The sequence below is a fragment of the Neophocaena asiaeorientalis genome, unplaced genomic scaffold (genome assembly GCF_003031525.2).
Source record: "Neophocaena asiaeorientalis asiaeorientalis breed wild unplaced genomic scaffold, Neophocaena_asiaeorientalis_V1.1 scaffold35, whole genome shotgun sequence".
Classification (NCBI taxonomy): Eukaryota; Metazoa; Chordata; class Mammalia; order Artiodactyla; family Phocoenidae; genus Neophocaena; species Neophocaena asiaeorientalis.
The window spans coordinates 798,795-821,175 of record NW_020172984.1 but is presented as its reverse complement, the minus strand read 5'-3'; the positions used below and the strand labels follow the sequence as shown (position 1 = coordinate 821,175).

At 51.1% G+C, this 22,381-nt stretch overlaps 1 protein-coding gene across 2 annotated transcripts in view; it reads left to right on the top strand.

Moving 5' to 3' along the window:
* Positions 1-22,381, top strand: part of SLC6A17 (solute carrier family 6 member 17) — a 31,363-nt gene that overhangs the window by 3,360 nt on the left and 5,622 nt on the right. For both annotated transcript variants that reach the window (XM_024742117.1, XM_024742116.1), the window contains exons 2-7: positions 340-497; positions 2,147-2,273; positions 3,032-3,213; positions 4,905-5,015; positions 21,279-21,520; positions 21,825-22,017. In XM_024742117.1, coding sequence (XP_024597885.1) covers positions 340-497; positions 2,147-2,273; positions 3,032-3,213; positions 4,905-5,015; positions 21,279-21,520; positions 21,825-22,017 — 1,013 coding nt within the window. The remainder of the gene's footprint in view (positions 1-339; positions 498-2,146; positions 2,274-3,031; positions 3,214-4,904; positions 5,016-21,278; positions 21,521-21,824; positions 22,018-22,381) is intronic.

Below are 22,381 nucleotides of genomic sequence, written 5' to 3'. Positions count from 1 at the left end.
CATGTTGGGGCGACAGGTGTCCACAGAATACGTCAGGAGGTGGCTGTGTCTGTCTCTGAGTCTAGCCTCGTGAGTGGGAGGCATTGCCATACATCTGGATCCTCCTTTAGTGTTTCGGGTCAGGAGAGCCAAGGGCTAGAAGGAGGTCTGGGCGGCCAGCGTGTGGTAGGTCGCACGTGTGAGCCAGACCGTTCCTGGAGGAGCACAGGGACTGGTGACGGTTTGAGGATGATTGGAGATGTGGCCAATGCTATGGGACCTGGCTATGGGACCTGGCTGCCCTCCCTTACCCTGCTGCTGTGCTCCAGACACCCTCCGACATCCCTCCCTCCTCCCCAGGTGCCTACCTGGTGCCCTACCTGGTGCTGCTGATCATCATTGGGATCCCGCTCTTCTTCCTGGAGCTGGCTGTGGGCCAGAGGATCCGCCGCGGCAGCATCGGCGTGTGGCACTATGTGTGCCCCCGCCTGGGCGGCATCGGCTTCTCCAGCTGCATAGTGAGTCGGGGGCTGGTGGCGGGCACTAGCCAGGAGGCAGAGGGGCTGCTCCTGGGCACAGGGTTTACAGACCAGAGTCCTGGGCGGGGGTGAGGGCAGGGAGGGAGACTCTCATCATGAGAATTGCATCCAGCTGGTGTCTCAGGGCCACATATTTCCTAAACCGAAAGTTGGCACCACTCTCTGATGGTCTAATATTTGGGATTGTTCTGAAGGAGGGAAGGCCTGGGACATCTCCGCCAGAGTTCTCTGGGGACATGTGGACCATCTCAGATTCCCCTTTCTGCCTACCAGCCCATCAGCTCTCTGTGAGGGAGGCCCGTCCTTTTTCCTGGGTTAAAGAGTATTTTATTTGGGTAAGTGGGTGGCACGAGAAAAGGCAGCCCTGGGGTATGGCGTCTCCTTGCCAGTTTGCTGTGGCATGAGCAGACCGGAGAAGGACTCAGGAGCCTGGGGCTGACCCACGAGGGGTGAGGCTTTGGAACAGTGGGAGACGGGGAGACCCCACTGGCCTGGATGGGGAACTCCATGAGAGCTCCAGGCTGATCCACGGGGCAGCAGACGAGGCCCTGCTTAGCTCTCTAGGTGAGGAAACCGAGCCTCCCTTAAGGGCAAAGCCCACAGGTGCCCATGCTCACACCTGGGATAAAAACTGGAATCCACTTCTGGAAGGGACTGAGGATCTGTCAGCCCCGGTAGCAGGGCCAGTCCAAACCTGCCTCACTCAGCGCCTGGGAGAGATCACCTCTACACAGGTTGACATGGCTGAATACAGCAACCTCTGCTGGGGCTGGCCGGGGTGTCTACACTTGAGTGGGAGTGGTCTGCCCCTTGGACTAAAAACATCCAAGTAAAGATAGTGGGTGTCTCTCCTTCTGTATTCCACATAAGGTGTGCTGTAGGAGTGTCTGCTTGTGCATACCCGGGCTTAGGTGAAATTAATAAAGCAAGGGGCTCTCAGCTCTCACACTGCCCAGCAGTGTCATTGATGCATCATATAGTCGGGCCCCTGGAGATAGAAGGGATCTCTTGACATCCAAAGATCTCTGCATGTAAAAACATTGCTTTCAAAGAAAGCCCTTGAACCCTCAGCCAGAATCCATGTGCTCCTGTTTTAAATACAGTTCTACCAAGGTTGGTTATCGTGTTTCCAAGGACGAGAAGTGATGTCTTTCTAGAGGCAGACTGCTGACAGTACCAAAGAGAAAGTAGCATCCCGAGAGAAGGAAAGACATGGGAAGCCAATAAGAAGCATTTACAAAACCTCAAAAAGCACAGCAGTCTGGGGCCATTTACTGTAGCGGCAGTAGCTGTACATGCCTCCATAGCCGTGGAGGGCAGCTCTGGAATTGTAATCCTGAGTCATCAGGAAATGATGGGGAAGCGCTTCAAGCATCTTAGAAGAATTTCAAACTGGAGAGGATTAACATTTTAAGAGTTTACTGCTTAAAGGAGAGAACTTTAATATCTGAAACATTCCTCTGTGGATTCCCCAAATAGCAGATGAGTGGAGGCTTAGGGACAGGCCCTCAGCTGCCACTGTCCCATCATCCCACCCCTTCTCCTCCTCCTCCAAGGCTGTGCGCGGGGAGGGGGTGGGGGTGGAGTTGCCTGTAGCCTCTGTGACCCCCATGGACCCCCATCTGCAGGTCTGCCTCTTCGTTGGGCTGTACTATAATGTGATCATCGGGTGGAGCATCTTCTATTTCTTCAAGTCTTTCCAGTACCCGCTGCCCTGGAGTGAGTGCCCTGTCGCCAGGAATGGGACCGCGGCAGGCAAGTATGGTTCTTCTGAGGAACCCACCTGGGGATTCCAGCCAGCTCTGTCCCAGGAAGGAGTCGAAGGAGCCTAAGAGGCTAAGGCACAGATTTGGGATTTCATTGACTTGCTGTGCCACCTTGGATAAGCCACCTACCCTCTCTGATCCTCATATCCCCTTCTGATGATCTCTTGCCGGCCTATCCCACAGAGTTCTTACAGGGATTGAATGAAATAGTGAGCGTAGGTATAACTCCAGAGATTGTGACTTTCGTTTAGTTATTATTAACTACCCTATGTTACTCTAATACCATCCTATCTGGAAACAACCTTAATTTGCATGCCAGTCCCCTAAAGGGCTGGCTGACTTATCCCACCCACAGATGGGTAAACTGAGGCCCAGAAACAACTTTCCCATGGTCACGCCACTGATTTAACCAGGGATCAAGGATGAGAATGCAGGTCTCCAGCTCCTTGCTCAGAACTGTTCCCAAGGAACTTGAGGCCAGTTCTGCCTAATCCTTCCTGCCCTCCATGAATGGATGTGGGCAGGGGGATGCCATGAGTGGGAATTCGGTCAGATCAGTATATCCTGAAGCCTCCCAGGCCCCTTGAGAGCCCAGGAGTCCTCAGGGTCTGCCAGATCCTGGCTAACCCAGAACGATATCATTCTTCCCTGCTGCCCATGCTCAGCTGCCCTGGGTGAGGGTCAAGTGGAGGAGGTGGTCCCACAGGCCGCTCCACCGAGGCCCTGTGGCCTTTGCTGCCGTTTCAGTGGTGGAGCCAGAGTGTGAGAAGAGCTCGGCCACTACCTACTTCTGGTACCGAGAGGCATTGGACATCTCCAACTCCATCTCAGAGAGTGGGGGCCTCAACTGGAAGATGACCCTGTGCCTCCTCGTGGCCTGGAGCATCGTGGGCATGGCTGTCGTCAAGGGCATCCAGTCCTCGGGGAAGGTGAGCGGTTGCGGGGGGTACCCACACTTACACGGGGGAGGGGGTGCCGCAGAAAAGTGTGGAAGGCAGGGGTGGAGAACTCTGGGTCGCCCCTGCAGGGTTCTTTGGGTGGGCTTGGCCTCTGGATGGCTCAGGATGAGGACACAGGCCTCTGAGGAGGTGATGGGAGCATCATAGCCACAGTACTGTTCCCTGTGGACAGCCCGCCAGGGATGGGCTTGTGGAAAATCACTGCCTTGACCCCAGCTGCCTCCGTGCTCACATAACTCCGGGTTGCTCCCACAGACTTTAAAGAGAAGGAAAACCAGGAGTACTGAGCTAGGACATTCGGCTAGACCCTAGCCCCTCAGGTTCCCTAGCAAGAGCCCTAGAAGAGCCTGCTCAGCAATTTTTGGTGAAAACCAACAGCTCAATGTATCTACAACTAATGAGCTCTGTGAACGGGTGGGTGCTGTGAGTGAAGGGGGCTTTGGGGGCCTCTGAGGGTGCAGACCAGCCAAGCCCCACACACACCGTCTCCCAGTAGGTCAGATTCCCTTCAAATAAGGGTACTTTCTTCTTTGTCATGTGTACCAGTATTCGTGGACTGCCAGGGCTGGAAAAGATATTAGAGATCCTATAGCCCAATCCACCCATTTTACAGATGAAGAAACTGAGGTTCCAGAGGCGGGGGGAAATATCTCACCTGAGATCAGGCAGCCAGTCAGCCCCAGGGCTGGAACTAGAATCTTGGCTGTCTGTCTGTCTGAGGCTCCAGGCTCTTTGGTGGATTTGATGAGCAGGGAAGCTAAGCCCTGGAGAGGTGGCGTGGTCTCAGCCACCACTTCTTCTGTCTCCAAAGACCAAAATAGTAGCTGGCACTTCGTGGCACCGATCAGGCACTGCCACATGTGTGAGCGCATTTGGGCCACAACAATCTTAGGAGTTATTTTACCCACTTTATATATGAGGAAATGGAGGCACCCCGAAGTTAAATAAATAGCTCGAGGTCATGTGGCTGGAAAATGGTAGTCAGGATCAGAACTCAGGTGGTCTAGCTCTGGACTTGCGTGCTTTTAACCTTTACACCATCCTCCCTGAGCAGCCTTCTTGGTTCGTTTCAGTGCAGCAAACTTTTTGTAAGCATCTCCTTTGTGGGAGGCTCTGTGCCAGGCCCACGGAGATATAGAAATGTTCAAGAAATGCATGTGCTAGAAAGTAGCATTTAATTTATAATCACAAGAGGCAGGACCTTCTTCTGATGCTTTTGCTTGGGAGCCGTGCCTATAACCTCCTGGATGCCTTCTGTCAAAGGAGCTCTAAGGACAGGGGAGATCCTTAGGGGGTCCACTGGAGTCCGGGACAGAAAAGCAGGCATGAGGTATGAGAAAATGAAGAGGGGAGAGAAAAGGGCTCCTCGCCCCCTTGGGGGCCCTTGGGGACGCGGAGGCTGCGAGCCCAGCCCCACCAGCCCTTGAAAGGAGAAAACAAGCCTCAGGCACAGCCATGCTGACTCCAGCTTGTCTGTGTGGCTGCTTCTGCCTTGGCTCGATGCCAGACGTGCAGTAAGTTTGGCCCCGTGCCCAGGGGTCCCGGGGCTCTGCTTTCTGCTGCCATCAGAGGAGGCGCGTGTACCCCAGCTGCGAGCAGGGAGGCGGATGCCAGCTGCAGGAGGGGCTCTGGCCCACAGTGGGTCCCTGTCCTCTCTGCAGGTGATGTATTTCAGCTCCCTCTTTCCCTACGTGGTGCTGGCCTGCTTCCTGGTCCGGGGGCTGCTGCTGCGGGGGGCCGTCGACGGCATCCTGCACATGTTCACTCCCAAGGTAAGGGTCTCGCTCTCCCCAGGAACACGGACAGCTCTTCTGGGCCTCGTCTGCTTCACGCAGTTTAACACTGCCTGAGGACGTGCTGTGTGGCGGGTCCTGTGGTGGGCGCTGGAGGGAGGCACCAGGGAAGCGGGCGTGGGCCCTGCCCGTGTGGTTCCAGGGAGAGGGACAGGGCAGGGACACCACATCAGTATGGGTGAAATCAGAAGAAGCTTCAGGGAGGAGATGATATCTGAAACGAGCCTCAGGGAGCAGATAGGATTTCAGTGGGCGGCAGTAGGACATTGCAGTCAAAGGAACTGTATGAGCAACAGTGTGGAAAAGCACTGGGCGTGCTTGGGGCCGTGGTGTGAAGTCAGTTTTGGCTCGGGTGTGGGGGGCAGGGCACGATTTCATTGAGTGGATCTGTGACAGCAGGAACCAAGGAGATGCCTAAGAGAAGAAAGCTCCCTGGGAATCCCAACTTGTACCCCAATCAGGGGAATGAGGTTACTATCTTATTAAAGATAAAAGACCACGTGGATTGAGATTTTTACCCTTACCAAAGCTATCCACGGGCTTCCCTGGTGGCACAGTGGTTGAGGGTCCGCCTGCCAATGCAGGGGACACGGGTTCGTGCCCCGGTCCAGGAAGATCCCACATGCCGCGGAGTGGCTGGGCCCGTGAGCCATGGCTGCTGGGCCTGCGCGTCTGGAGCCTGTGCTCCACAATGGGAGGGGCCACGGCAGTGAGAGGCCCGCGTACCACACACACACACACACAAAAACACCTATTCACATGTCTCATTAGATCCTCCCAGTAGCCCAGTGAGGGATGGGCAGGACCATGGTGCACGGTGTCCTGAAGGTGGACACCTATACTCCTTAGGAAAATGGAAACAGCCAGTTTCCTAAGCATGGTCTCTGCCCACCAGGTGGCCCTGCCTCTCTGTTGCCCTCCAGACCACTGGGCACAGCTGGCATGAGCCAGTCCACTGAGGAATAAGAGAATTTCAGATGCAGAAATGGCATGCCCTTCAATGTAACCCTAAGCAAAGTACATTAGTCGCCCCAGCAGGCAGGCTGGGAAGTCCACCTCCAAATGCCAGCAGATCAGTAAGCAGCATCGGGGGCCTGGTGAGGCTCCAGTCCACAGGCACAGGGTCAGAACCCTGCCGGGCCAGCTTAAGGCCCTCAACACTGTCCCTCAGTAGTGCCATCACACACACACACCCATACACACATACACACACGCATTAATGCTTACACAGAAAGTTCATACAAATGGCACAGGGAGAAGAATCCAGATCTAGTGGGGTTTGAAATCCCCCTTCCCTCCCAAATGCCCTGCTCTGCAGCTGCAAACAGCCCCTGATGTTTGGGGCTGGGGGAGGTGGGTAGCAACGGGCAGGGCACAGACCCCTCCATATCCACTGGACAGAGCATAATGGGCCCTCAGCGTTCTTGGATGTAACATCCGAGGTTTCTACGTGAACAAGCACGGAGGTCCGCTCTATGGAGCACTTAGTGAATCTCCCGAGGCATGAGTGTGACTACCGAGCCACTTGGCTGGGGTAGGGTTGTTGTGAACATGTGATGTCTGACAAAGAAGAGAAAAATGCAAACCTGGTTTCTTTGGGGGAAAACAGCCGTGAGACGAAAGCCGATGGTTTTTATGAATGAATTCAACTGTATTTCTAGAACCGTGATCAGTCTAATGTATTCACTTGAGTCTTTCCGTTATACTTTATTGAGCTTTATGAGAAAATTATATACTCTGGAGATGTTAATAAACATGGAGATTCACACAGGTCTCCAAACGGTCCCCTGGGGGGTGCTAAGAGAGCCTGGTACTTAACTCAGAAGCCAGTGGAACCGATTCATAAGATCAGTTGCCAGTCCCAGCACACACAATACTGCTCCCCTTCTGATTCAGACACTCTTTGAAACATTTTTTTAAGTGAAACACCTCAGACATATAAACACACATATAATAATATAATAAACATTCTTAAGAAATAAGATATTACAGGTGTCATAAAAGTGCCCGTGTAGCCAGCCCTCATCCCATTCTCTTCCATTCCCTAAAATAACCACTATCTTGAATTTGGGGTTTAACCTGCTAATACATTTTTAAAATTTTGTAATACATATATGTGTATACTTAAACAAGATATAGCATTATGTGCGTACTTTTAATCTTTTTTGTATCATATGCAACCTTCTGCAACTTGCTTTTATTTTTGCTAATCACTCTTTTTTGAGATTTTAGCTATATTGATACATGGAGGTCTAGTGCATCCATTTTCATGGCTGTATTGTATTCCACTGTGGCACTAAACTAAAATTTATTTATTCATTCTCTAGTTGATGGTCATTTAAGTTGTGTCCAGTTCTCACCATTGCTAATAAACATTATGACACAGGTCTTCATGTGCACACGTTTCTCTCGGGCTTATATGTTTTGGAGTGGAATTGCCATCTTAAAGGGTATTATACGTGTCTTCAGTTTTACTAGGTGTTGGCCGAGTTGCTCTCTAAAGTGGTTGCATCTATCGATATTAACACTCCCACCAGCTGTATATGAGAGTCCCAGTTGCTCCACATGTATTACACTGCAATTTTTGCCAATCAGGTGGATGCAAAAAGGTTGATGTACACTTTGAAAAACACGGGCACTCCTTTCCCAAAGCTTTTCCTGGATGTTCAGGAAACAGTGTGGTTCCACTTTAGCATTTGCAGGGGCCCCGAGTCTTCATGAGGTGAAACTTAAATCAAATTCAGAAGGCCCTAGAGGAGCCAGGTCACCAAGAACCAGCAGGTGTGGTCCCTGGTTCATCTAGCTCTTGTGACCTTCAGGTATGGATAGAGCCTATGGGGCCCATCTTGAGACCTTGTCTACGGAGCAGTGCCATGGGGCAGCTCCTGCCCTTGACCCTGGAGGGAAGTATTGAGCAGGGAAGGGGAGGCTTGAGGGCTTCAGAGGCCAAATCCCTCCATCAGGGATCTCCTACTGGCCTGTGTCACCATTTGTTTTAGGCAGGTGAGGCCCAGTAGTGATGGCTGGGGTGAAGTTCCTGTTTACAAATCCTTCCAAGTCATCTGCGAAAAGTGTGGACCTACTCTCAGACACAAATGTCTGACTGTCCATACATGGCAGGCTACTGTTGCAGAGCTGGGACTGTTTCAGCATGGGCTTGGTGAGATATGAGGAACCCGGGAGCCATTTCAAGTCCTGGCTCTAGTATAGTGCTGTAGAGTGCCAGGGTCACGGCACACAGCTGCCCAGCCTGTGTACTGGTCCATTCATATTGACCACAATGTAAATGACATCACCAGGGGTCATGCCATTTGGCAGCCATGGGACAGTCCAAGCAGATTTTTGGCCAGGGCATCTCAGAATCCACCTGAAAGAAGCATAGGCCCTCCGTGGGTATGCTGAATAACCAGGAAGATGCCCCCTGCTATAAAGTCTTCCAACATCAGAAATAATCCAAGCTACAGGACCTGGGCTCTCAGTCCATGCCTTCAAGCAGTTATTAAGTGTGATGAATGCAGTGTGGCCAGGATACCATGATTCCGCAGCATGTGGGATCCTCCCGGACCGGGGCATGAACCCGTGTCCCCTGCATCGGCAGGCGGACTCTCAACCACTGCGCCACCAGGGAAGCCCCCACTAGCACTTCTGATGGGGACAGTAGCTCATGTTAATGTCTAACGAACTTCTTGAATTCCTTGGGCTACTTCTTTCTGGGTTATTCTTTCCATCCAGTTAAAAACCCGAGTCACTGTGGGGTACCATACAACTAACCATGTGATTTGCTCAATATAAAATGGATTATGGTAGATTTTGTAACCGCTAAAACTTCCAGGGAATATTTATCAAAATTACAACCGTTCACGTCCCTTGGCCCAGCAATTCCTCTTCTAGGTATTTGTCCTACAGATGTACTCACCCACAAACAGAATGATCTGTACATAATATTGGTCATTGCAGCATTTGTTTTAGTAGCAAAAGAGTGATAGCAACCTGGATGACCATCATTTATTTATTTCTTCATTCAATAAAGGTTCATTGAATTCCTGTTATGTTCTGGCACTGTTGTGGGTTCTGGGATCCAGCAGTGAACAAACTTCCTGGCCCTGTTGGAGCTTATATTTTAGGAAAAGGAGACAGATAACGTAAGACAAAGGAGTTGTTGGATGGCGTTGCTAAGGAGAAAAGTAAAGCAGAGAAAGAAGGATTCGGGGCACTGCGGAGAGTGTTGCTTAGCTAGTGTGCTCAAGGAAGGCCTCCCCGAGAAAGTGATATTTGAGTGAAGACTCGATGGAGGTGAGGGGGCAGGCCATGTGGATATTTGGAAGTAGCACATCCCATTCTAAACAGAACAATAAATGAAGAGCCCTTAAGTTCGTACGTGTCTGTCATTCTCAAAGAGGCTGTTGTGGCTGGAGTGGGAGGGGAGAAAGATAGGACCTGCGGCCACGGGGCCAATGGGAAACCAGACCAGGAGGGTCCTGTAGGCCAGGTAAGGACTCTGGTGTTTCCTTGGGGTGAAATGGGGGCCACTGGACAGTTGTGAGCAGAGGAGTGACGTGATCTGACTTCCGTCTTCTGAGGACCACTCTGGTTGCCATTGGGAATCTGAGGGAGCAAGGGTAGACTAGGGAGAAGCCTCCATCCAGGTGCTAGAATTCATCTAGGTGGGAGGTGACTGGCTGGAGCCCAGGAAGTGATGAGAAGTGGTCAGATTGAGGCTATATTCAGAAAGCAGAGTCAACAGGATTTGCTGCTGGATTGGATGTGAGATGTGAGAGAGAGCGTGACAAGGGTGAATGCAAGGCCTTTTGCCTGAGCAACCAAGAGGATGTGGTCGGGGGGAACAGGTTTGGTGAGGAACACCGAGGGTACCGTTTTGAACATGGCGGGTCTAAAACGTCTAAGAGATATCCAAGTGGAGAAGCTGAGTAGGTGGTTGGATAGATGAGTCTGGAGGTGGCATGGAAGTATAAATTTGGGAGTCTGAGAATTTAAAGTCGTGGACTGTTTACAGTCACATAGTGAACATAGAGAAGAGGACTAAACACTGAACACTGGGGTCCCAGTGTTTAGAGGTTGGGGGAGAGATCGCCAATGAAGGCAGAGGAGAAATGAGAGAGATAGAGAGGTCCATCCCAAAGGCCAAGTGGAGAAAGTGCTCTAAGAAGGAGAGAATGGTCAGCCAAGTCCAAAGCTGCTGAGAGGTCAGTGATGAGGACTGAGAAATGGCCAATGTGCTTACCAGCAGGGGGGTCACTGGCACCTCAGCAAGAGCTGTTTCGGTGGCACGCTGGGGACAAAGTCTAGTAACAGTGGGTTCAAAGGAAAATGGGAGGGGAGGAACTGGAGGCGAGCAATGAAGACCACTGATTTTCAGGAGTTTTGCTGTAAGGGGAGCAGAGGAACAGGAAATGGGGTGGTAACCAGAGAGGACCATGGGATCAAAGGTGTTATTTAAGAATTTTATACCATGATAAAAATAATCCATCATACATTGCTGGTGGGAATGTAAAATGGTGCAGCCGCTTTGGAACAGTCTCGCAGCTCCTCAAAAAGTTACACAGAGTTAGTGTATGACCCGGCAACTCCACTCCTAGGCGCACATCCAAGATAACTGAAAACATATGTTCAAAAACGTGTGCGCAAGCGTTCATAGCAGCATTGTTCATAAGAGCCGAAACTAGACACAACTCAAATGTCCATCCACTGATGAATGGAAAAGTAAAAGGTAGTATGTTCGTACGATGGAATATTAGCTGGCCATACAAAGGAATGAAGTACGCGCTACAATATGGATGAATTCATCCTTGAAGACATTGTGCTGAGAGAAAGAAACCAGTCACAAAAGACCACATATTGTGTGATTCTGTTTATATAAAGTGTCCAGAATAGGTGATTCTGTAAAGACAGAAAACAGGTTAGTGGTTGCTTGTGGGGAGGTTGGGGGAGAAATGGGGAGTAACTGTTAACAGTATGGGCTTTCGTTTTGGGGTGATGAAGATGTTCCAGAATTGATTGTGGGAACGTTATGTAACTCTGTGATATACTAAAAGCCATTGAACTGTACACTTTTAAAAAAAATCCAAAAAAGAGAGGGAAATTGATGCTATAGGAGAGGAGGGAAGCAAAGTCCTTGAATAAGCAGGAGAGATGGGACCCAGTGCCCAGGTGGAGGAGTTGGTCTTAGCTTGGAGCACACACGGTCCCCGTAGGAGCAGGAGGGATGGGCCAGCCTGTGGCACACATGCTGGCAGCTGAGAAGCGATGGCGAGGATAGTCTCACTGTGGGAGCTCTCTTCTCATTGGGTCATTTTTCGCTGTGAAGTAGGCAGCAAGGTCATCAGCTGAGAGTAGGGATGGTGGGGGAGGGGTTGGAGGCCTAAGGAGGGGTGAGTGTGAGGTAATTGTGACGAGATGGGGATGCATGCACACGGGGGTGGAGGGGACAGGAGCTGGAGGTCAGGGGTCGGGGGAGCAGGGAAGGCAGCCAGCGTGGTTCCAGTTCCACGGTGGACAGTTCTTCATATTTTACCATCTCTGAAGGCAGGCTGTTCTCACAATCGGTGAGACACTTAGAACAATCACATGTTTTCCAGCAGTCAGTGCTTACTCTGTGAGGCACCTTACGTATATTAACTCATTTAAACTCATGACAATTCTAGAAGTATTATTATTATCACCGTTTTCCACATGGGGAAACTGAAGCACAGAGAAGTTAAATAATTAGTTCAAGGTCGCATGTGTCCTGGGCCCAAGGTGTGCACTGTGTCCGGCTACACTTGCTGCTTGGGGGCAGGCCCAGAGTAGATGGGGGGTTGGTCATCCCCAGGGTCAGGAGCTTATCAAGCGATGACAATGGAGAGATGGCAGGGGAGATGAGTGTAAACGAGGAGTGACAAGAAGGATGGACGTTGACTAAGCCAGTGACGAAGGACAGTTAGGATACAAACAGGGTGAGGGGCAGTGAAATGGAGGTAGGCCAAAGGATTGGAGGTCCCAGCAGGGCTGAAGAGTTTTTAGAGTTTAGATACTAGAGGTGAGCTGGAAAGATGGGGTGCTTTGGAGTATGGGACCCTTAAAAACTGAGGTTTAATTGGAGCACAGCTAGTAGTCATGACAAAGGCCATGGCATGACCATAGGAGTGGGGTAGGACAAAGAGGACTGGAAGTGTTGTAGGAAAATGGGGCCTGAGAGGATGGTCATGGCCCAGGTCTTGGGTGAGTCCCTGGGATGGGCTGCCAAGGGAGGGTCCTTGACTTCACGCAGGAAAGAATTCAAGAGCAAGCCATCGTAAAGTGAAAGCAGGTTTACTGAGGTACACAATGGGTCTCAGGAGGCCCCGAGGGGTGAGGTGGGTAGTTTTTATGGGCTGGGTAATTTCATAGGCTAAGGTGTGGGAGGATTATTCCAACTATTTTGGGAAAGGGGTGGGGATTTCCAGGAACTGGGCCATCACCCACCTTTTGGCCTTTTATGCTTGGCCTGGGAACTGTCCTGGCGCCTGTGGATGTGTCATGTAGCTAATCTATGACATGAATGTATCAGGCTCAGAGTCCACTGGAAGTCGAATCTTCCGCCATCTTGGGCCTAATCCGTTCTAACCAGTTTTTGTTGTATCCTCAACAGCTCTGTCATTCTTCTAAAGGTTGTGCCCTGCCCCCTTTGCTCCTGTCTCAGAAGGGAGGAAGAAGAGGGACCCAGAGGCAGATTGTTGGAGGGGACATGGATGGAGATATTGAAATCACTTAGATGACAGCAGCAGTAGTGTTGGGAAGAGCGACAGTGTGTAGTGGAATGTGGGGAGTGGCCGGGAGGGCGGACAGCACTTTGTCCACTCAGGCCCAGTGCTCCTAAGTGTGCGAGAAAACAGCCTTCCCCTGGGAGGCTGCAGGGTCCGCCTTGGCCTCAGGGCCCCTTGCTCAGCCCTTCCCTGCACATCAGCCTCCCCTGGGAGCTGTAAAGACCAGGAAAAACTACCAGTGCTCAGGCCCACCCTCGACTAATGGGAATCCAGCAATCGGACTCGTTAATCAGGATCGCTGGGTGTGGTGTCCAGATGGCAGTAGAGCGTCAGAGCTCCCCAGGTGATTCTAATGTGTAGCCAGGATGGAGAGCGGCTGAGTCACAGCAAGAAGGTGAAGAGAAGTGGATGCGCTGTAGTAATGGGGGATTGTGCTGATCACAGGGCCCAGTGGTAGGGTGCAGGCAGTTGTGGGCAGTGGCACAGAGACTTGGGTCAGAGCAGGGGACACACCTGGCCCTCCCGGGATGAAGGCCAGATGAAGGAGGACCCTGGAGTCGTGGACATCTTGCAGCAGCGGAGCTAAACTGGGCCCTCGGACCGAGGACCTGGCCTGGTGGTTCCTTGAGCCAACTGTGGGGACGAGGCTATGAGTGGGCAGGGGCAGGGGGGGGCAGCTTACCAGGAGCCCTGGAACCCTGTGGGTTCCCAACTCAGCAGGATGAGGGAGTGTTAAGGCTGGGAGCGACATCTCTGGTGGACAGTAGGGAGAAACAGGGAGGAATACACACACGTAGATATGCATGTGTGTGACCTGTGTGTGTGTGCATGGGTATAGGTGTGTGTGTGTGCGTGCATATATCTATATTGCTGGTATACACATAAAATATCACTGGAAGTGTAGGCAAGAGACTGGTACTGTGGTTACATCTAGGGAAGAGGAACTGAGTATCTGGAATACAGGGGTGAGAAAAAGGAGACCCTTTAATGCCTTTTGAGCTTTAAACCACGTAACCGCGTTACCTATAATCAGTAAGATGGAAGCCGCACCAGTTTTTCAGGGGCGGGGCCTGGCACAACCTGAGCCACGTGGGAGCTGCGGGCATCTTCTTTGCGGCCTCTGAGATCTAGACGAGCGAGTGGTCCTGCCCGGTGAGGACAGGCCGCAGGGTCAGGGGTGTGCGTTCACCCTCAGAGAGGAGAAATGGGGTCCCTGCGAAGGTCCAGGTGTACCGGTTAGTGGAGGAACTCCATGACCCCCACAACTAGCGTAAGGCTTCTGAGCAGGGTGGTGAGGGCAGCCCAGCCTTGTTCCCAGAGGTGGGATCTGGAGCTGGACAGTCTGGCTCAGATCCCAGCTCATCACTCAGTTGTGGGAGGACAAGTTCCTTGTCCTCTTGGGGCCTCAGTTTCCTCAGCTGCAAGATGGGGTGAACCACGGCAGCTCCCTCACCGCACCGTCAGGGAGCATATAGGACTGTCTCGGGGTGCAGGGAGTGCATGGTGAGCATTAGCTATTTTTCTTCTCTGTCATGAAGGTGACACTGCTCTTGGGCAGTGGGAACCAGGTGCCCCAGTGCCATCTGGTGTCTGCGGGCCCGTCTGTGCTGAGAAGCAAGGGCGACGTGCGCTCCTGTCATGCACCAGCCCGGTGTCAACAGAGGATGTCAACAGAGGATGAACCCAAGGGCTCAGCAGCTGCTTGTCGATTCAAAAATCATCTTCGTGCTGCTGAGTCAAATGCCGTGGAACACCTTGCTCCCCGCGTGAGGGAGTGACTCAGCCGTGTGCCAAGGGAATGACAGGAAGCCGTTGCTCTGTTTCAGGGTGGGCACCCTGAGGCAGGTTTGAGCCTTGTTTTCAGTGGGGAAAGCCCGTTTCCCACCTCTCTTCTTGCGGTCACATCCTGATGTCCAGAAAGGACACTGGGTTTCCTGAGGTCTGGTCTTGGGTTCATCCTCTGTTCATCCAAGGTTCACGGTCAGGACCTTGTTGAGATCAGGCACTATCATCCATGAAATCCTCAAAGAGCCCCTTTAAATTCAGGGAACACAGGCATTCAGTCCTGAAGGTGCCTGACTCTCTTTACCCCCAGATGTGCACTGGGCTTCCGGTCCTCTCCACCGGCAAGAGTGCCCCCCACACTGCAGGCTGGAAGGGGGGATGCCCAGGGACCACTCACACGAAGGCCAAGCTTTGGCCCTCTCAGCTGCTTTCCTGGGGGCTTATTAATGTCAGCTTTGGATCCATCAACTTCAAAATAATCTAGAGGTGGGTGGGGGGAAGGGTGGGGATATAGAGGAAGCAAGGTTAGCCATGTGTTGATCATTGTTGAAGCTGGGTGATGGGTACATGGGGGTTCATAACACTGTCCTCTCCACTTTTGTACATTTTGTAATCAATGTTCTACAATTCTTAAAAATGGAAAAATAACAGCAATTAAATACCATCTTAACATACAAACAAGAAACAGTTTTTGTTTCCGTCCAAAATCGTTGCATGTAAGACAATCCTACCCTGTCCTCTGAGAAATCCCGCATGCTATAGGGTCAGCTCTGATGGCACAGTTTGGGATTATGGTGTCCTCCCTGAAGTGGCTGCCTCCGTTTATGAAATTGGCCACCTCCATTTATGAAATGGGCCCTGATGGTGCCTGGGCCTAGGAATTTATCCACATCTTAGTTTTATGCTTAGGAAGTGGTGAAAATCCTAATGATGACATGTGTTTGAGTCTCATAAACGGCCCAGACCTTTTTGTAAAAACTTTGGTAATGACTGACATAGATCAAAAAGGAAATAATTACTTCAAAATGAGAGAGAGAGAGAGAAGAGAAGGAAAGGAGATGGAAAGGAAGCCAGCATTAAAGTAGACTTGTTTTAGAAAGTAGAAGTTTAAAGTCCTAAGGATCTTCCTGTCCAAGAAGACTGCATCTTAGCACAAAAAGGCTTATACAACTTCATAGCCCCTGATGTGGTCCTTCCTGATCAGCTCACCTCGAGGACACAGGTCAGCCTTTGTCTGTCTCTCTCTTGCCCCCTACTCTTTCCTTCTCTCCTACGTGCCAGGCACTGCTCACACAAAGATAAACAGGAGATGCGCTCCACCCCTAACAACTACCAAGTGTGGAAAGGAAGACAGACACATAAACCTGAAATGCGGGTATGGACAAGAACTGTGAGAGTCCAGGGACCACGAGTAGCTCTGCCAGAGGTGGTCAGGAAAAGCTTCAAAGAGCAGGTGATATTTGTGCTGGGTTTTGAGAAATAAATAGGAGTTCACCAGAAAGTGAGTAGGTGGAAGGGAATTCCAGGCAGAGGGAACAGCCTGGGCAAAGGCCAGAAGTATAAGACCACGGTGCTTTTGAAGAGTGGTTAGGATGTTCAGAACACAGAATGGAAAAAGATTTGCCAGCAGGCAGCAGGGGAACCACGAAAGATGTTTCAACATGCAAACAACGTTGCCAGCGCTATGCCCGTTTCAACCGGCCCTTTCTTACAAAATCTTATGCTTCCTCCTAGTTGGAACTCTCCAAACTACCCAGAGCCCTCCCACTAGGTCCAGGTTTCTAGCCTGAGGTTCCAGCGGATTGGTAGGACTGTCGTGACTGACATCCGTGAACTTCAGTGAGTACCAGCACGCCTTCCAGACATAAGTAATCTACCCATTTCTGGAACCTTCTGAGAGGATCATTTAAAAAAACACAAAAACCCACCCAGGAGAAGGGAGGTACAGAAGTCCTTTCCCAGTGGAACTATGATTATTTTGTTCTCCCTTTTAAAATAATCTCCAGATTTCCATTAGGAGCATGTATAGGTGCCTATTTCTTTATGCACAATGCCAAAATCCAAATAGCCCTGAAAAACAAGAAAATTTTTTTCTTTCTCCCAGAACTCATTTGGCGACAAAATGACCTGAACAGATGTGAGACTATTTATAGTGTTTATCGATTCGCTTGGTGTGAATATTCATATACTGCTGCAGAAATACTAATGTGTCTGATTACGGGGGGCTGCCCCAGACCCCATGGGGGGTGTTATGTAATTATGTGGCATACGTACCATATTACCTTTCGACGATAAAATTGGAAACAAAACTGGTTTCCAAAACCAGTCTGGTCCCAAGGCTTTTAGATGAGGAGATGCAGGTCTGTACCACTTTTGTAAAGAAGATGACGCTGCAAGCGGGCCCTCAACAGTGTGGGATGACCCTGCGCCATTTCTCTGGCCATCTTTCTCTCCTGTGTTCCATGGTGAACATTTTCAACCCCTTCCACTGTCTGAACCTTCTGACCTCTCCTCCCAGGGCACCTTACCCCCAACAGTTGATTTTGCCTCCTGCTTTATGGGGAAAACAGAAGCCACCAAGACGAAAACTCCCTTAGATGGCGGAGACAGAAACAGAATATGTATACAGCCCTGCCCACAGCTGCCCCATCCTGTCCTCCTTCTGTCATCTCCCAGGTGAGCAGCTCAAGGGTCCCCTATGGCAGACAGCTCCTCTTCCCTCCTCTAGGTCTGCTGCCCTCCATCAGCTTTAGGTATCGTCAAGTCACTGCATTAAAAACAAAAACGAGACAACAAATCAAAAAGCAGTGCTCCAGATTTCGTAGCCTTCCCCCGATACTGCCCTGTCTTTCATTCCAAGCCTAGCTTCTCCAGAGTATCCATCATTTCTTCCCCTCTGCTTCTCAACTCTCCTCATTCCTCTCTGTCTTCTGGCCCCATTGCTCCCTGTACAGCTCCGACTAAGCTCACCCATGACCTCGTGGCTGTAGCATCCTTCACTCCATAGCAGGGGTCCCCGCTCCTCCCTGACGGCCTTTCTTCCCATGGCCTCCGTGATCCAGCCCTCTCCTGCTTTTCCTCCGGCCTCCTCTCCCTCCCTGTAAGATCCTCTTCTCTGCTTTAAACTTGCAGATGTTGACTTGCCCCAGGCTCTTGCCTCTTCTCACTCTATCCACAGCCTCAGGGCAATCACTGCCTGTACACCTGCTATGCACACATTATACCTCCAGCTCAGCGCTCTCCTCGAAATTCCAAACTCATTTGTCTAACTACTGGCTTGACATCTCCTTGTAGATATCATTTTTTTTTCCATCTTTATTGGAGTATAATTGCTTTACAATGGTGTGTTAGTTTCTGCTTTATAACAAAGTGAATCAGCTATACATATACATATATCCCCATATCCCCTCCCTCTTGCATCTCCCTCCCACCCTCCCTATCCCACCCCTTCAGGCGGTCACAAAGCACAGAGCTGATCTCCCTGTGCTATGCGGCTGCTTCCCACTAGCTATCTACCTTACGTGACACATTAAACTCAGCATTTCTAGAAGGGATGCTTTGATCTTCCCTGTTCTAACCTCTTAGACACTGACCCCTCTTCCACTGTTTCCACATCCACCGGCTCAGGTCTGCAGGCCAGGGCTGTGGCCGTCACCCTGGCATCTCCCCTTCCAGCGCCCCCCATCTCCAGTCCGTCACTAAGGTAGACTTGTGTTTTCCTGCTATACCCTCTCTGTCTTCACCACCCTGACCCTAGGCAACGCCATGACCTCCCACCTGAATCCCAGGATGTGCTTCCTCGCAGATCTGCCGCATCCACTGGTTTCTTTAAGAAATGCCCATCCGATTGTTTCCCTCCTCCTTCACACCCCTTCGTGCTTTCCCTGGTTAAGTGCCTTTCTAGGATCAAGACAGGGATCCTTACGGGCCTTTGCTGTGACTCCTCTGATTCTCCCAGCCTCGCCTGTGCCACTCCTGCCTTGTCCTCTCCGCTTCCCTACACAGCTCCCCGTGCGAGGAGGGTGTCCTCCTCCGTCCCCCCTCAGGGCCTCTGCACACACTGTTCCTTCTGCCTGAATGCTCTTCCCTCCCTTCAGCAAGGGCAGCTCAAAGATCCCTTCCTCTGGAAGCCTTCCCTGACCTCCTAACTCACTCAAATCCCCCTATCACAGGATCTCCCAGCGTTAGGTACCTGGCTTTCCCAGCCCTTGTCACTTTTGCAACGTAGCATCTATTTATGGGGTCATTTGACCAATGTCCATCTCTCCAACCAGAATGTCAGCTCCACGCGAGCTGGGACCTTGCCTCCTATTGCTCCTCGTGGCTCCCCACCACCCAGTACCAGGCCTGGCCCGCAGTAGGTGCTCAGGGTTTGATGGACGAGTGGCTGCATGTCGTATCCACAGGGAACCCACACACGTTACAGCTGTTGAGTGTACAGCGAGGGGGAGGGGGTGGGAGGGTGTCACCTCCTCATGAATGACAAGGGGCTCTCGGCTCCTTAAGGTCTGGGCTCGGGGCTTTCTTGGTGGGCCAAAGATGGCTTTACCTATTTTGTGTGGACTGAGGGACTGTAATCTCCCCTGGAATGCATCTCCCTCCTCCTCCCCTAGCCCATCGCTCTGCAAGCCTCCAAGCTTGCCAACGCCTTCTCAGCTGGGCAGTGACTCCTGGTGCTCAGACACGCCTGGGAAGCTGCTGAGATGGTGGGCCTCTGTCCTAGATGTTAGGACTGAAATATTAGAGCTGGATGGACCCTAAGCCCACCACTTTACTGTACACACAAGGAACAGACTCTCTTATAGGCATGCAGCAAGGGGCAACCAGGCCAGGACCACTTGGGGCTTGTGCCCACAGGGTGAGTAGTAGATTCTCTAGTTCGCTCCTTGCCTCCCTCCTCTGTTTGGAGTGAAGTCACTTGGGTCCACCTCAGCAGCAAAGGTCCAAAGGGAAAGTGGTCTGAGGAGTATAGCGGCAGACCAGCTGAGTCAGGAGATGGTGCTAGGAGGGCGCCATGGCCCGATGTCAGACGATCTGTGTTTTAGTAACTCCTCTGCCCTGGCTGGCTGGCTCCAGTACTTCGAGTGAGTTATTTCACCTTTGGGTCTTAGTTTACTCTTCTAAATGTAGATAACAATTCCTTCCCCCACCAAAAAAAACACAAAAAAACCCCCCAAAGAACCCAAAACCCACCTCTGTCCTGACCAGGTCAGAGGCATTTTGTCAGGATTAAATGCTCCTATGAGCCAGGCATTACTTGAGACTGTACATTTGGTCCTCACAATCATTTTTGGAGGGAGACTTTATTATTATTCCCATTTTTCAGATGAGAAAACAGAGGCTCATAAAACAGGCACTCTCACGTGCCTAAGCCTTCTCAGCTATTTAAGGAGGGAGTCAGACTTAGACGTGGGTCTTTCTGACTCTAAAACCCTATGCTGGGCCCAAGCCCTAGTCCCTGCATTGAGGAACAAACAGTAAAAGGAAAACAGACACGAAACGCGTTTAGAAATTGCCCCAAGCCATCTAGATACTGTGGACGTCCTGGCTCCTGTTGGGTCTGAGGGCAGATGGACAGGTCAGGTCGGGGCTCCCCTCTCCAGGAAGTGTCTGGGTTCTGTGCTTCAAGCTGGGTGGGTTGGGGGTGATTCTTCTGTGATCTAGGGCCTGTAGATGTATATGAATGAACTTAAGGTTTTTTTCTTTTTTGGAAAAGGGAGTTTGGGTGGGCAGGAGGGAGAGGTTGGTGTCTTTTTTCATGGTTTGAGGTGGAGGAGGGAGACGTTTGTGTTCTTAGTTGTCTTGTACGGTTGTGCAGGCTGTATACTGCACGACTCCAGGAGGCACCATTCACACTATAGTCTAAGTGAATGTCACTCCCTAGAGTTTGCCCTACACATCATTCCTGATGGCCTTGAAGATGTTCCTTGGTATGATAGCTCCGTGGTAAGCAACGATAGCAGTTAAAATTAACCGAAAACTTACTATGTAAACATGTAGTGTTTATTTTATCTTACCTGGCTCACAACAGTCATCTGAAACTGATACTCTTTTTTGTAATTGAAGTATAGTTGCTATACGATATTATATGTTACAGGTGTACAATACAGCGATTCACAATGTTTAAAGCTTATACTCCATTTATAGTTATTATAAAACATTGGCTGTATTCCCTGTGATGTACAATATATCCCTGTAGCTTATTTGATAAACAAGTTTGTACCTCGTAATCCCCTCCCCCCATTTGCCCCTCCCCCTTCCTTCTCCCCACTGATTCCCTCTAGTTTGTTCTCCGTATACCTGTGAGTCTGTTTCTTTTTTGTTATATTCACTACTTTGTTGTATTTTTTAGATTCCTGATGCTCTTGCTATCTGTGTTTTACCCATAGGAGACCTGAGGCTCAGGGGGTGTTAGAGGAATTGCCCAGGCCGCACGTAGCTCTTTACCACTGTGCCACGCTGCCTCTGGACTCCGTGAGGCTGAGGAATTGGGGTGTGGTGGGAATTCCACTGCACGAGAATAAAGCCGTTATCTTTTTTTTTTTTGGCTGCGCCGCCTGCTTGTAGGATCCTTAGTTCCCCGGCCAGGGTTCGCACCTGGGCCACGGCAGTGAAAACACCGAGTCCTAACCACTGGGACGCCAGGGAACTCCCTAAGCCATGATCTCTGTGTCTCTTTTCTTCCCCTGCCATGGTCACCCCTCCCCCACCACAGCTGGACAAGATGCTGGACCCCCAGGTGTGGCGGGAGGCAGCCACACAGGTCTTCTTCGCCCTGGGGCTAGGCTTTGGGGGTGTCATCGCCTTCTCCAGCTACAACAAACAGGACAACAACTGCCACTTCGACGCCGCCCTGGTGTCCTTCATCAACTTCTTCACCTCGGTGCTGGCCACCCTCGTGGTGTTCGCTGTGCTGGGCTTCAAGGCCAACATCATGAACGAGAAGTGTGTGGTCGAGTAGGTGGCCCCTTTCTCCTCCTGTCCTTTTCTCTCGCCGTCCACCTTCCCCTGGGAGAGTCCCCCTCCACCAGCGCTGGGCGATGGAGATCAGAGGAGCTCTCTGTCCCCAGCCCTGGACCACAGGGACAGCTTCAGAGATGTCTCCATCGATGCCCATGGCATCCTGCCTGGGTGTCTAGGAGGTACCCCCAGGATGGTGCCCAGTCCTGCCTCTTTACCTGAACTTTTTTTTTTTTTTACCTTTTTTTTCAATTTTTTTTGTTTTAAACCTTTTGACTTTACCCTTCCCTTTGTGCTGCAGGAATGCCGAGAAGATCCTGGGGTACCTCAACACCGACGTCCTGAGCCGGGCCCTCATCCCTCCTCACGTCAACTTCTCTCACCTGACCACTAAGGATTACGCGGAGATGTACAAGGTCATCAAGACCGTGAAGGAGGACCATTTCTCAGCCCTGGGCCTCGATCCCTGCCTTCTGGAGGATGAGCTGGACAAGGTATGGGGCAGGCTGTCCTTCCAGGATGGGCAGAAAGGCAGGTGTGGGAGTGCAAGACCCAGAGACAGGCCATGGGTGGCTGGAGCTTGGGTGCAGAAAGCCTCCAGGGACTCATTTTTTTACTTGATAAGTGAGGACCTACTATGTGCCCAGAGAAGCACAGAGGGAAGGTGCTGCACTGAGGTAGGCTGAGTCTCTCTGAGAAGACAAGGCAGGTGCACAAGTCCCAGAAATCAACGGGAACGGGGACGGCTTTCACGTGTCTTGAATGGGCTTCCTGCGCACCCGTCTCTGCCATGTGTAATGCGTTTGGAACAGTGCATTGGACACAGCACGCAGAAAGTAAGTGTTTACATTAGCGTCT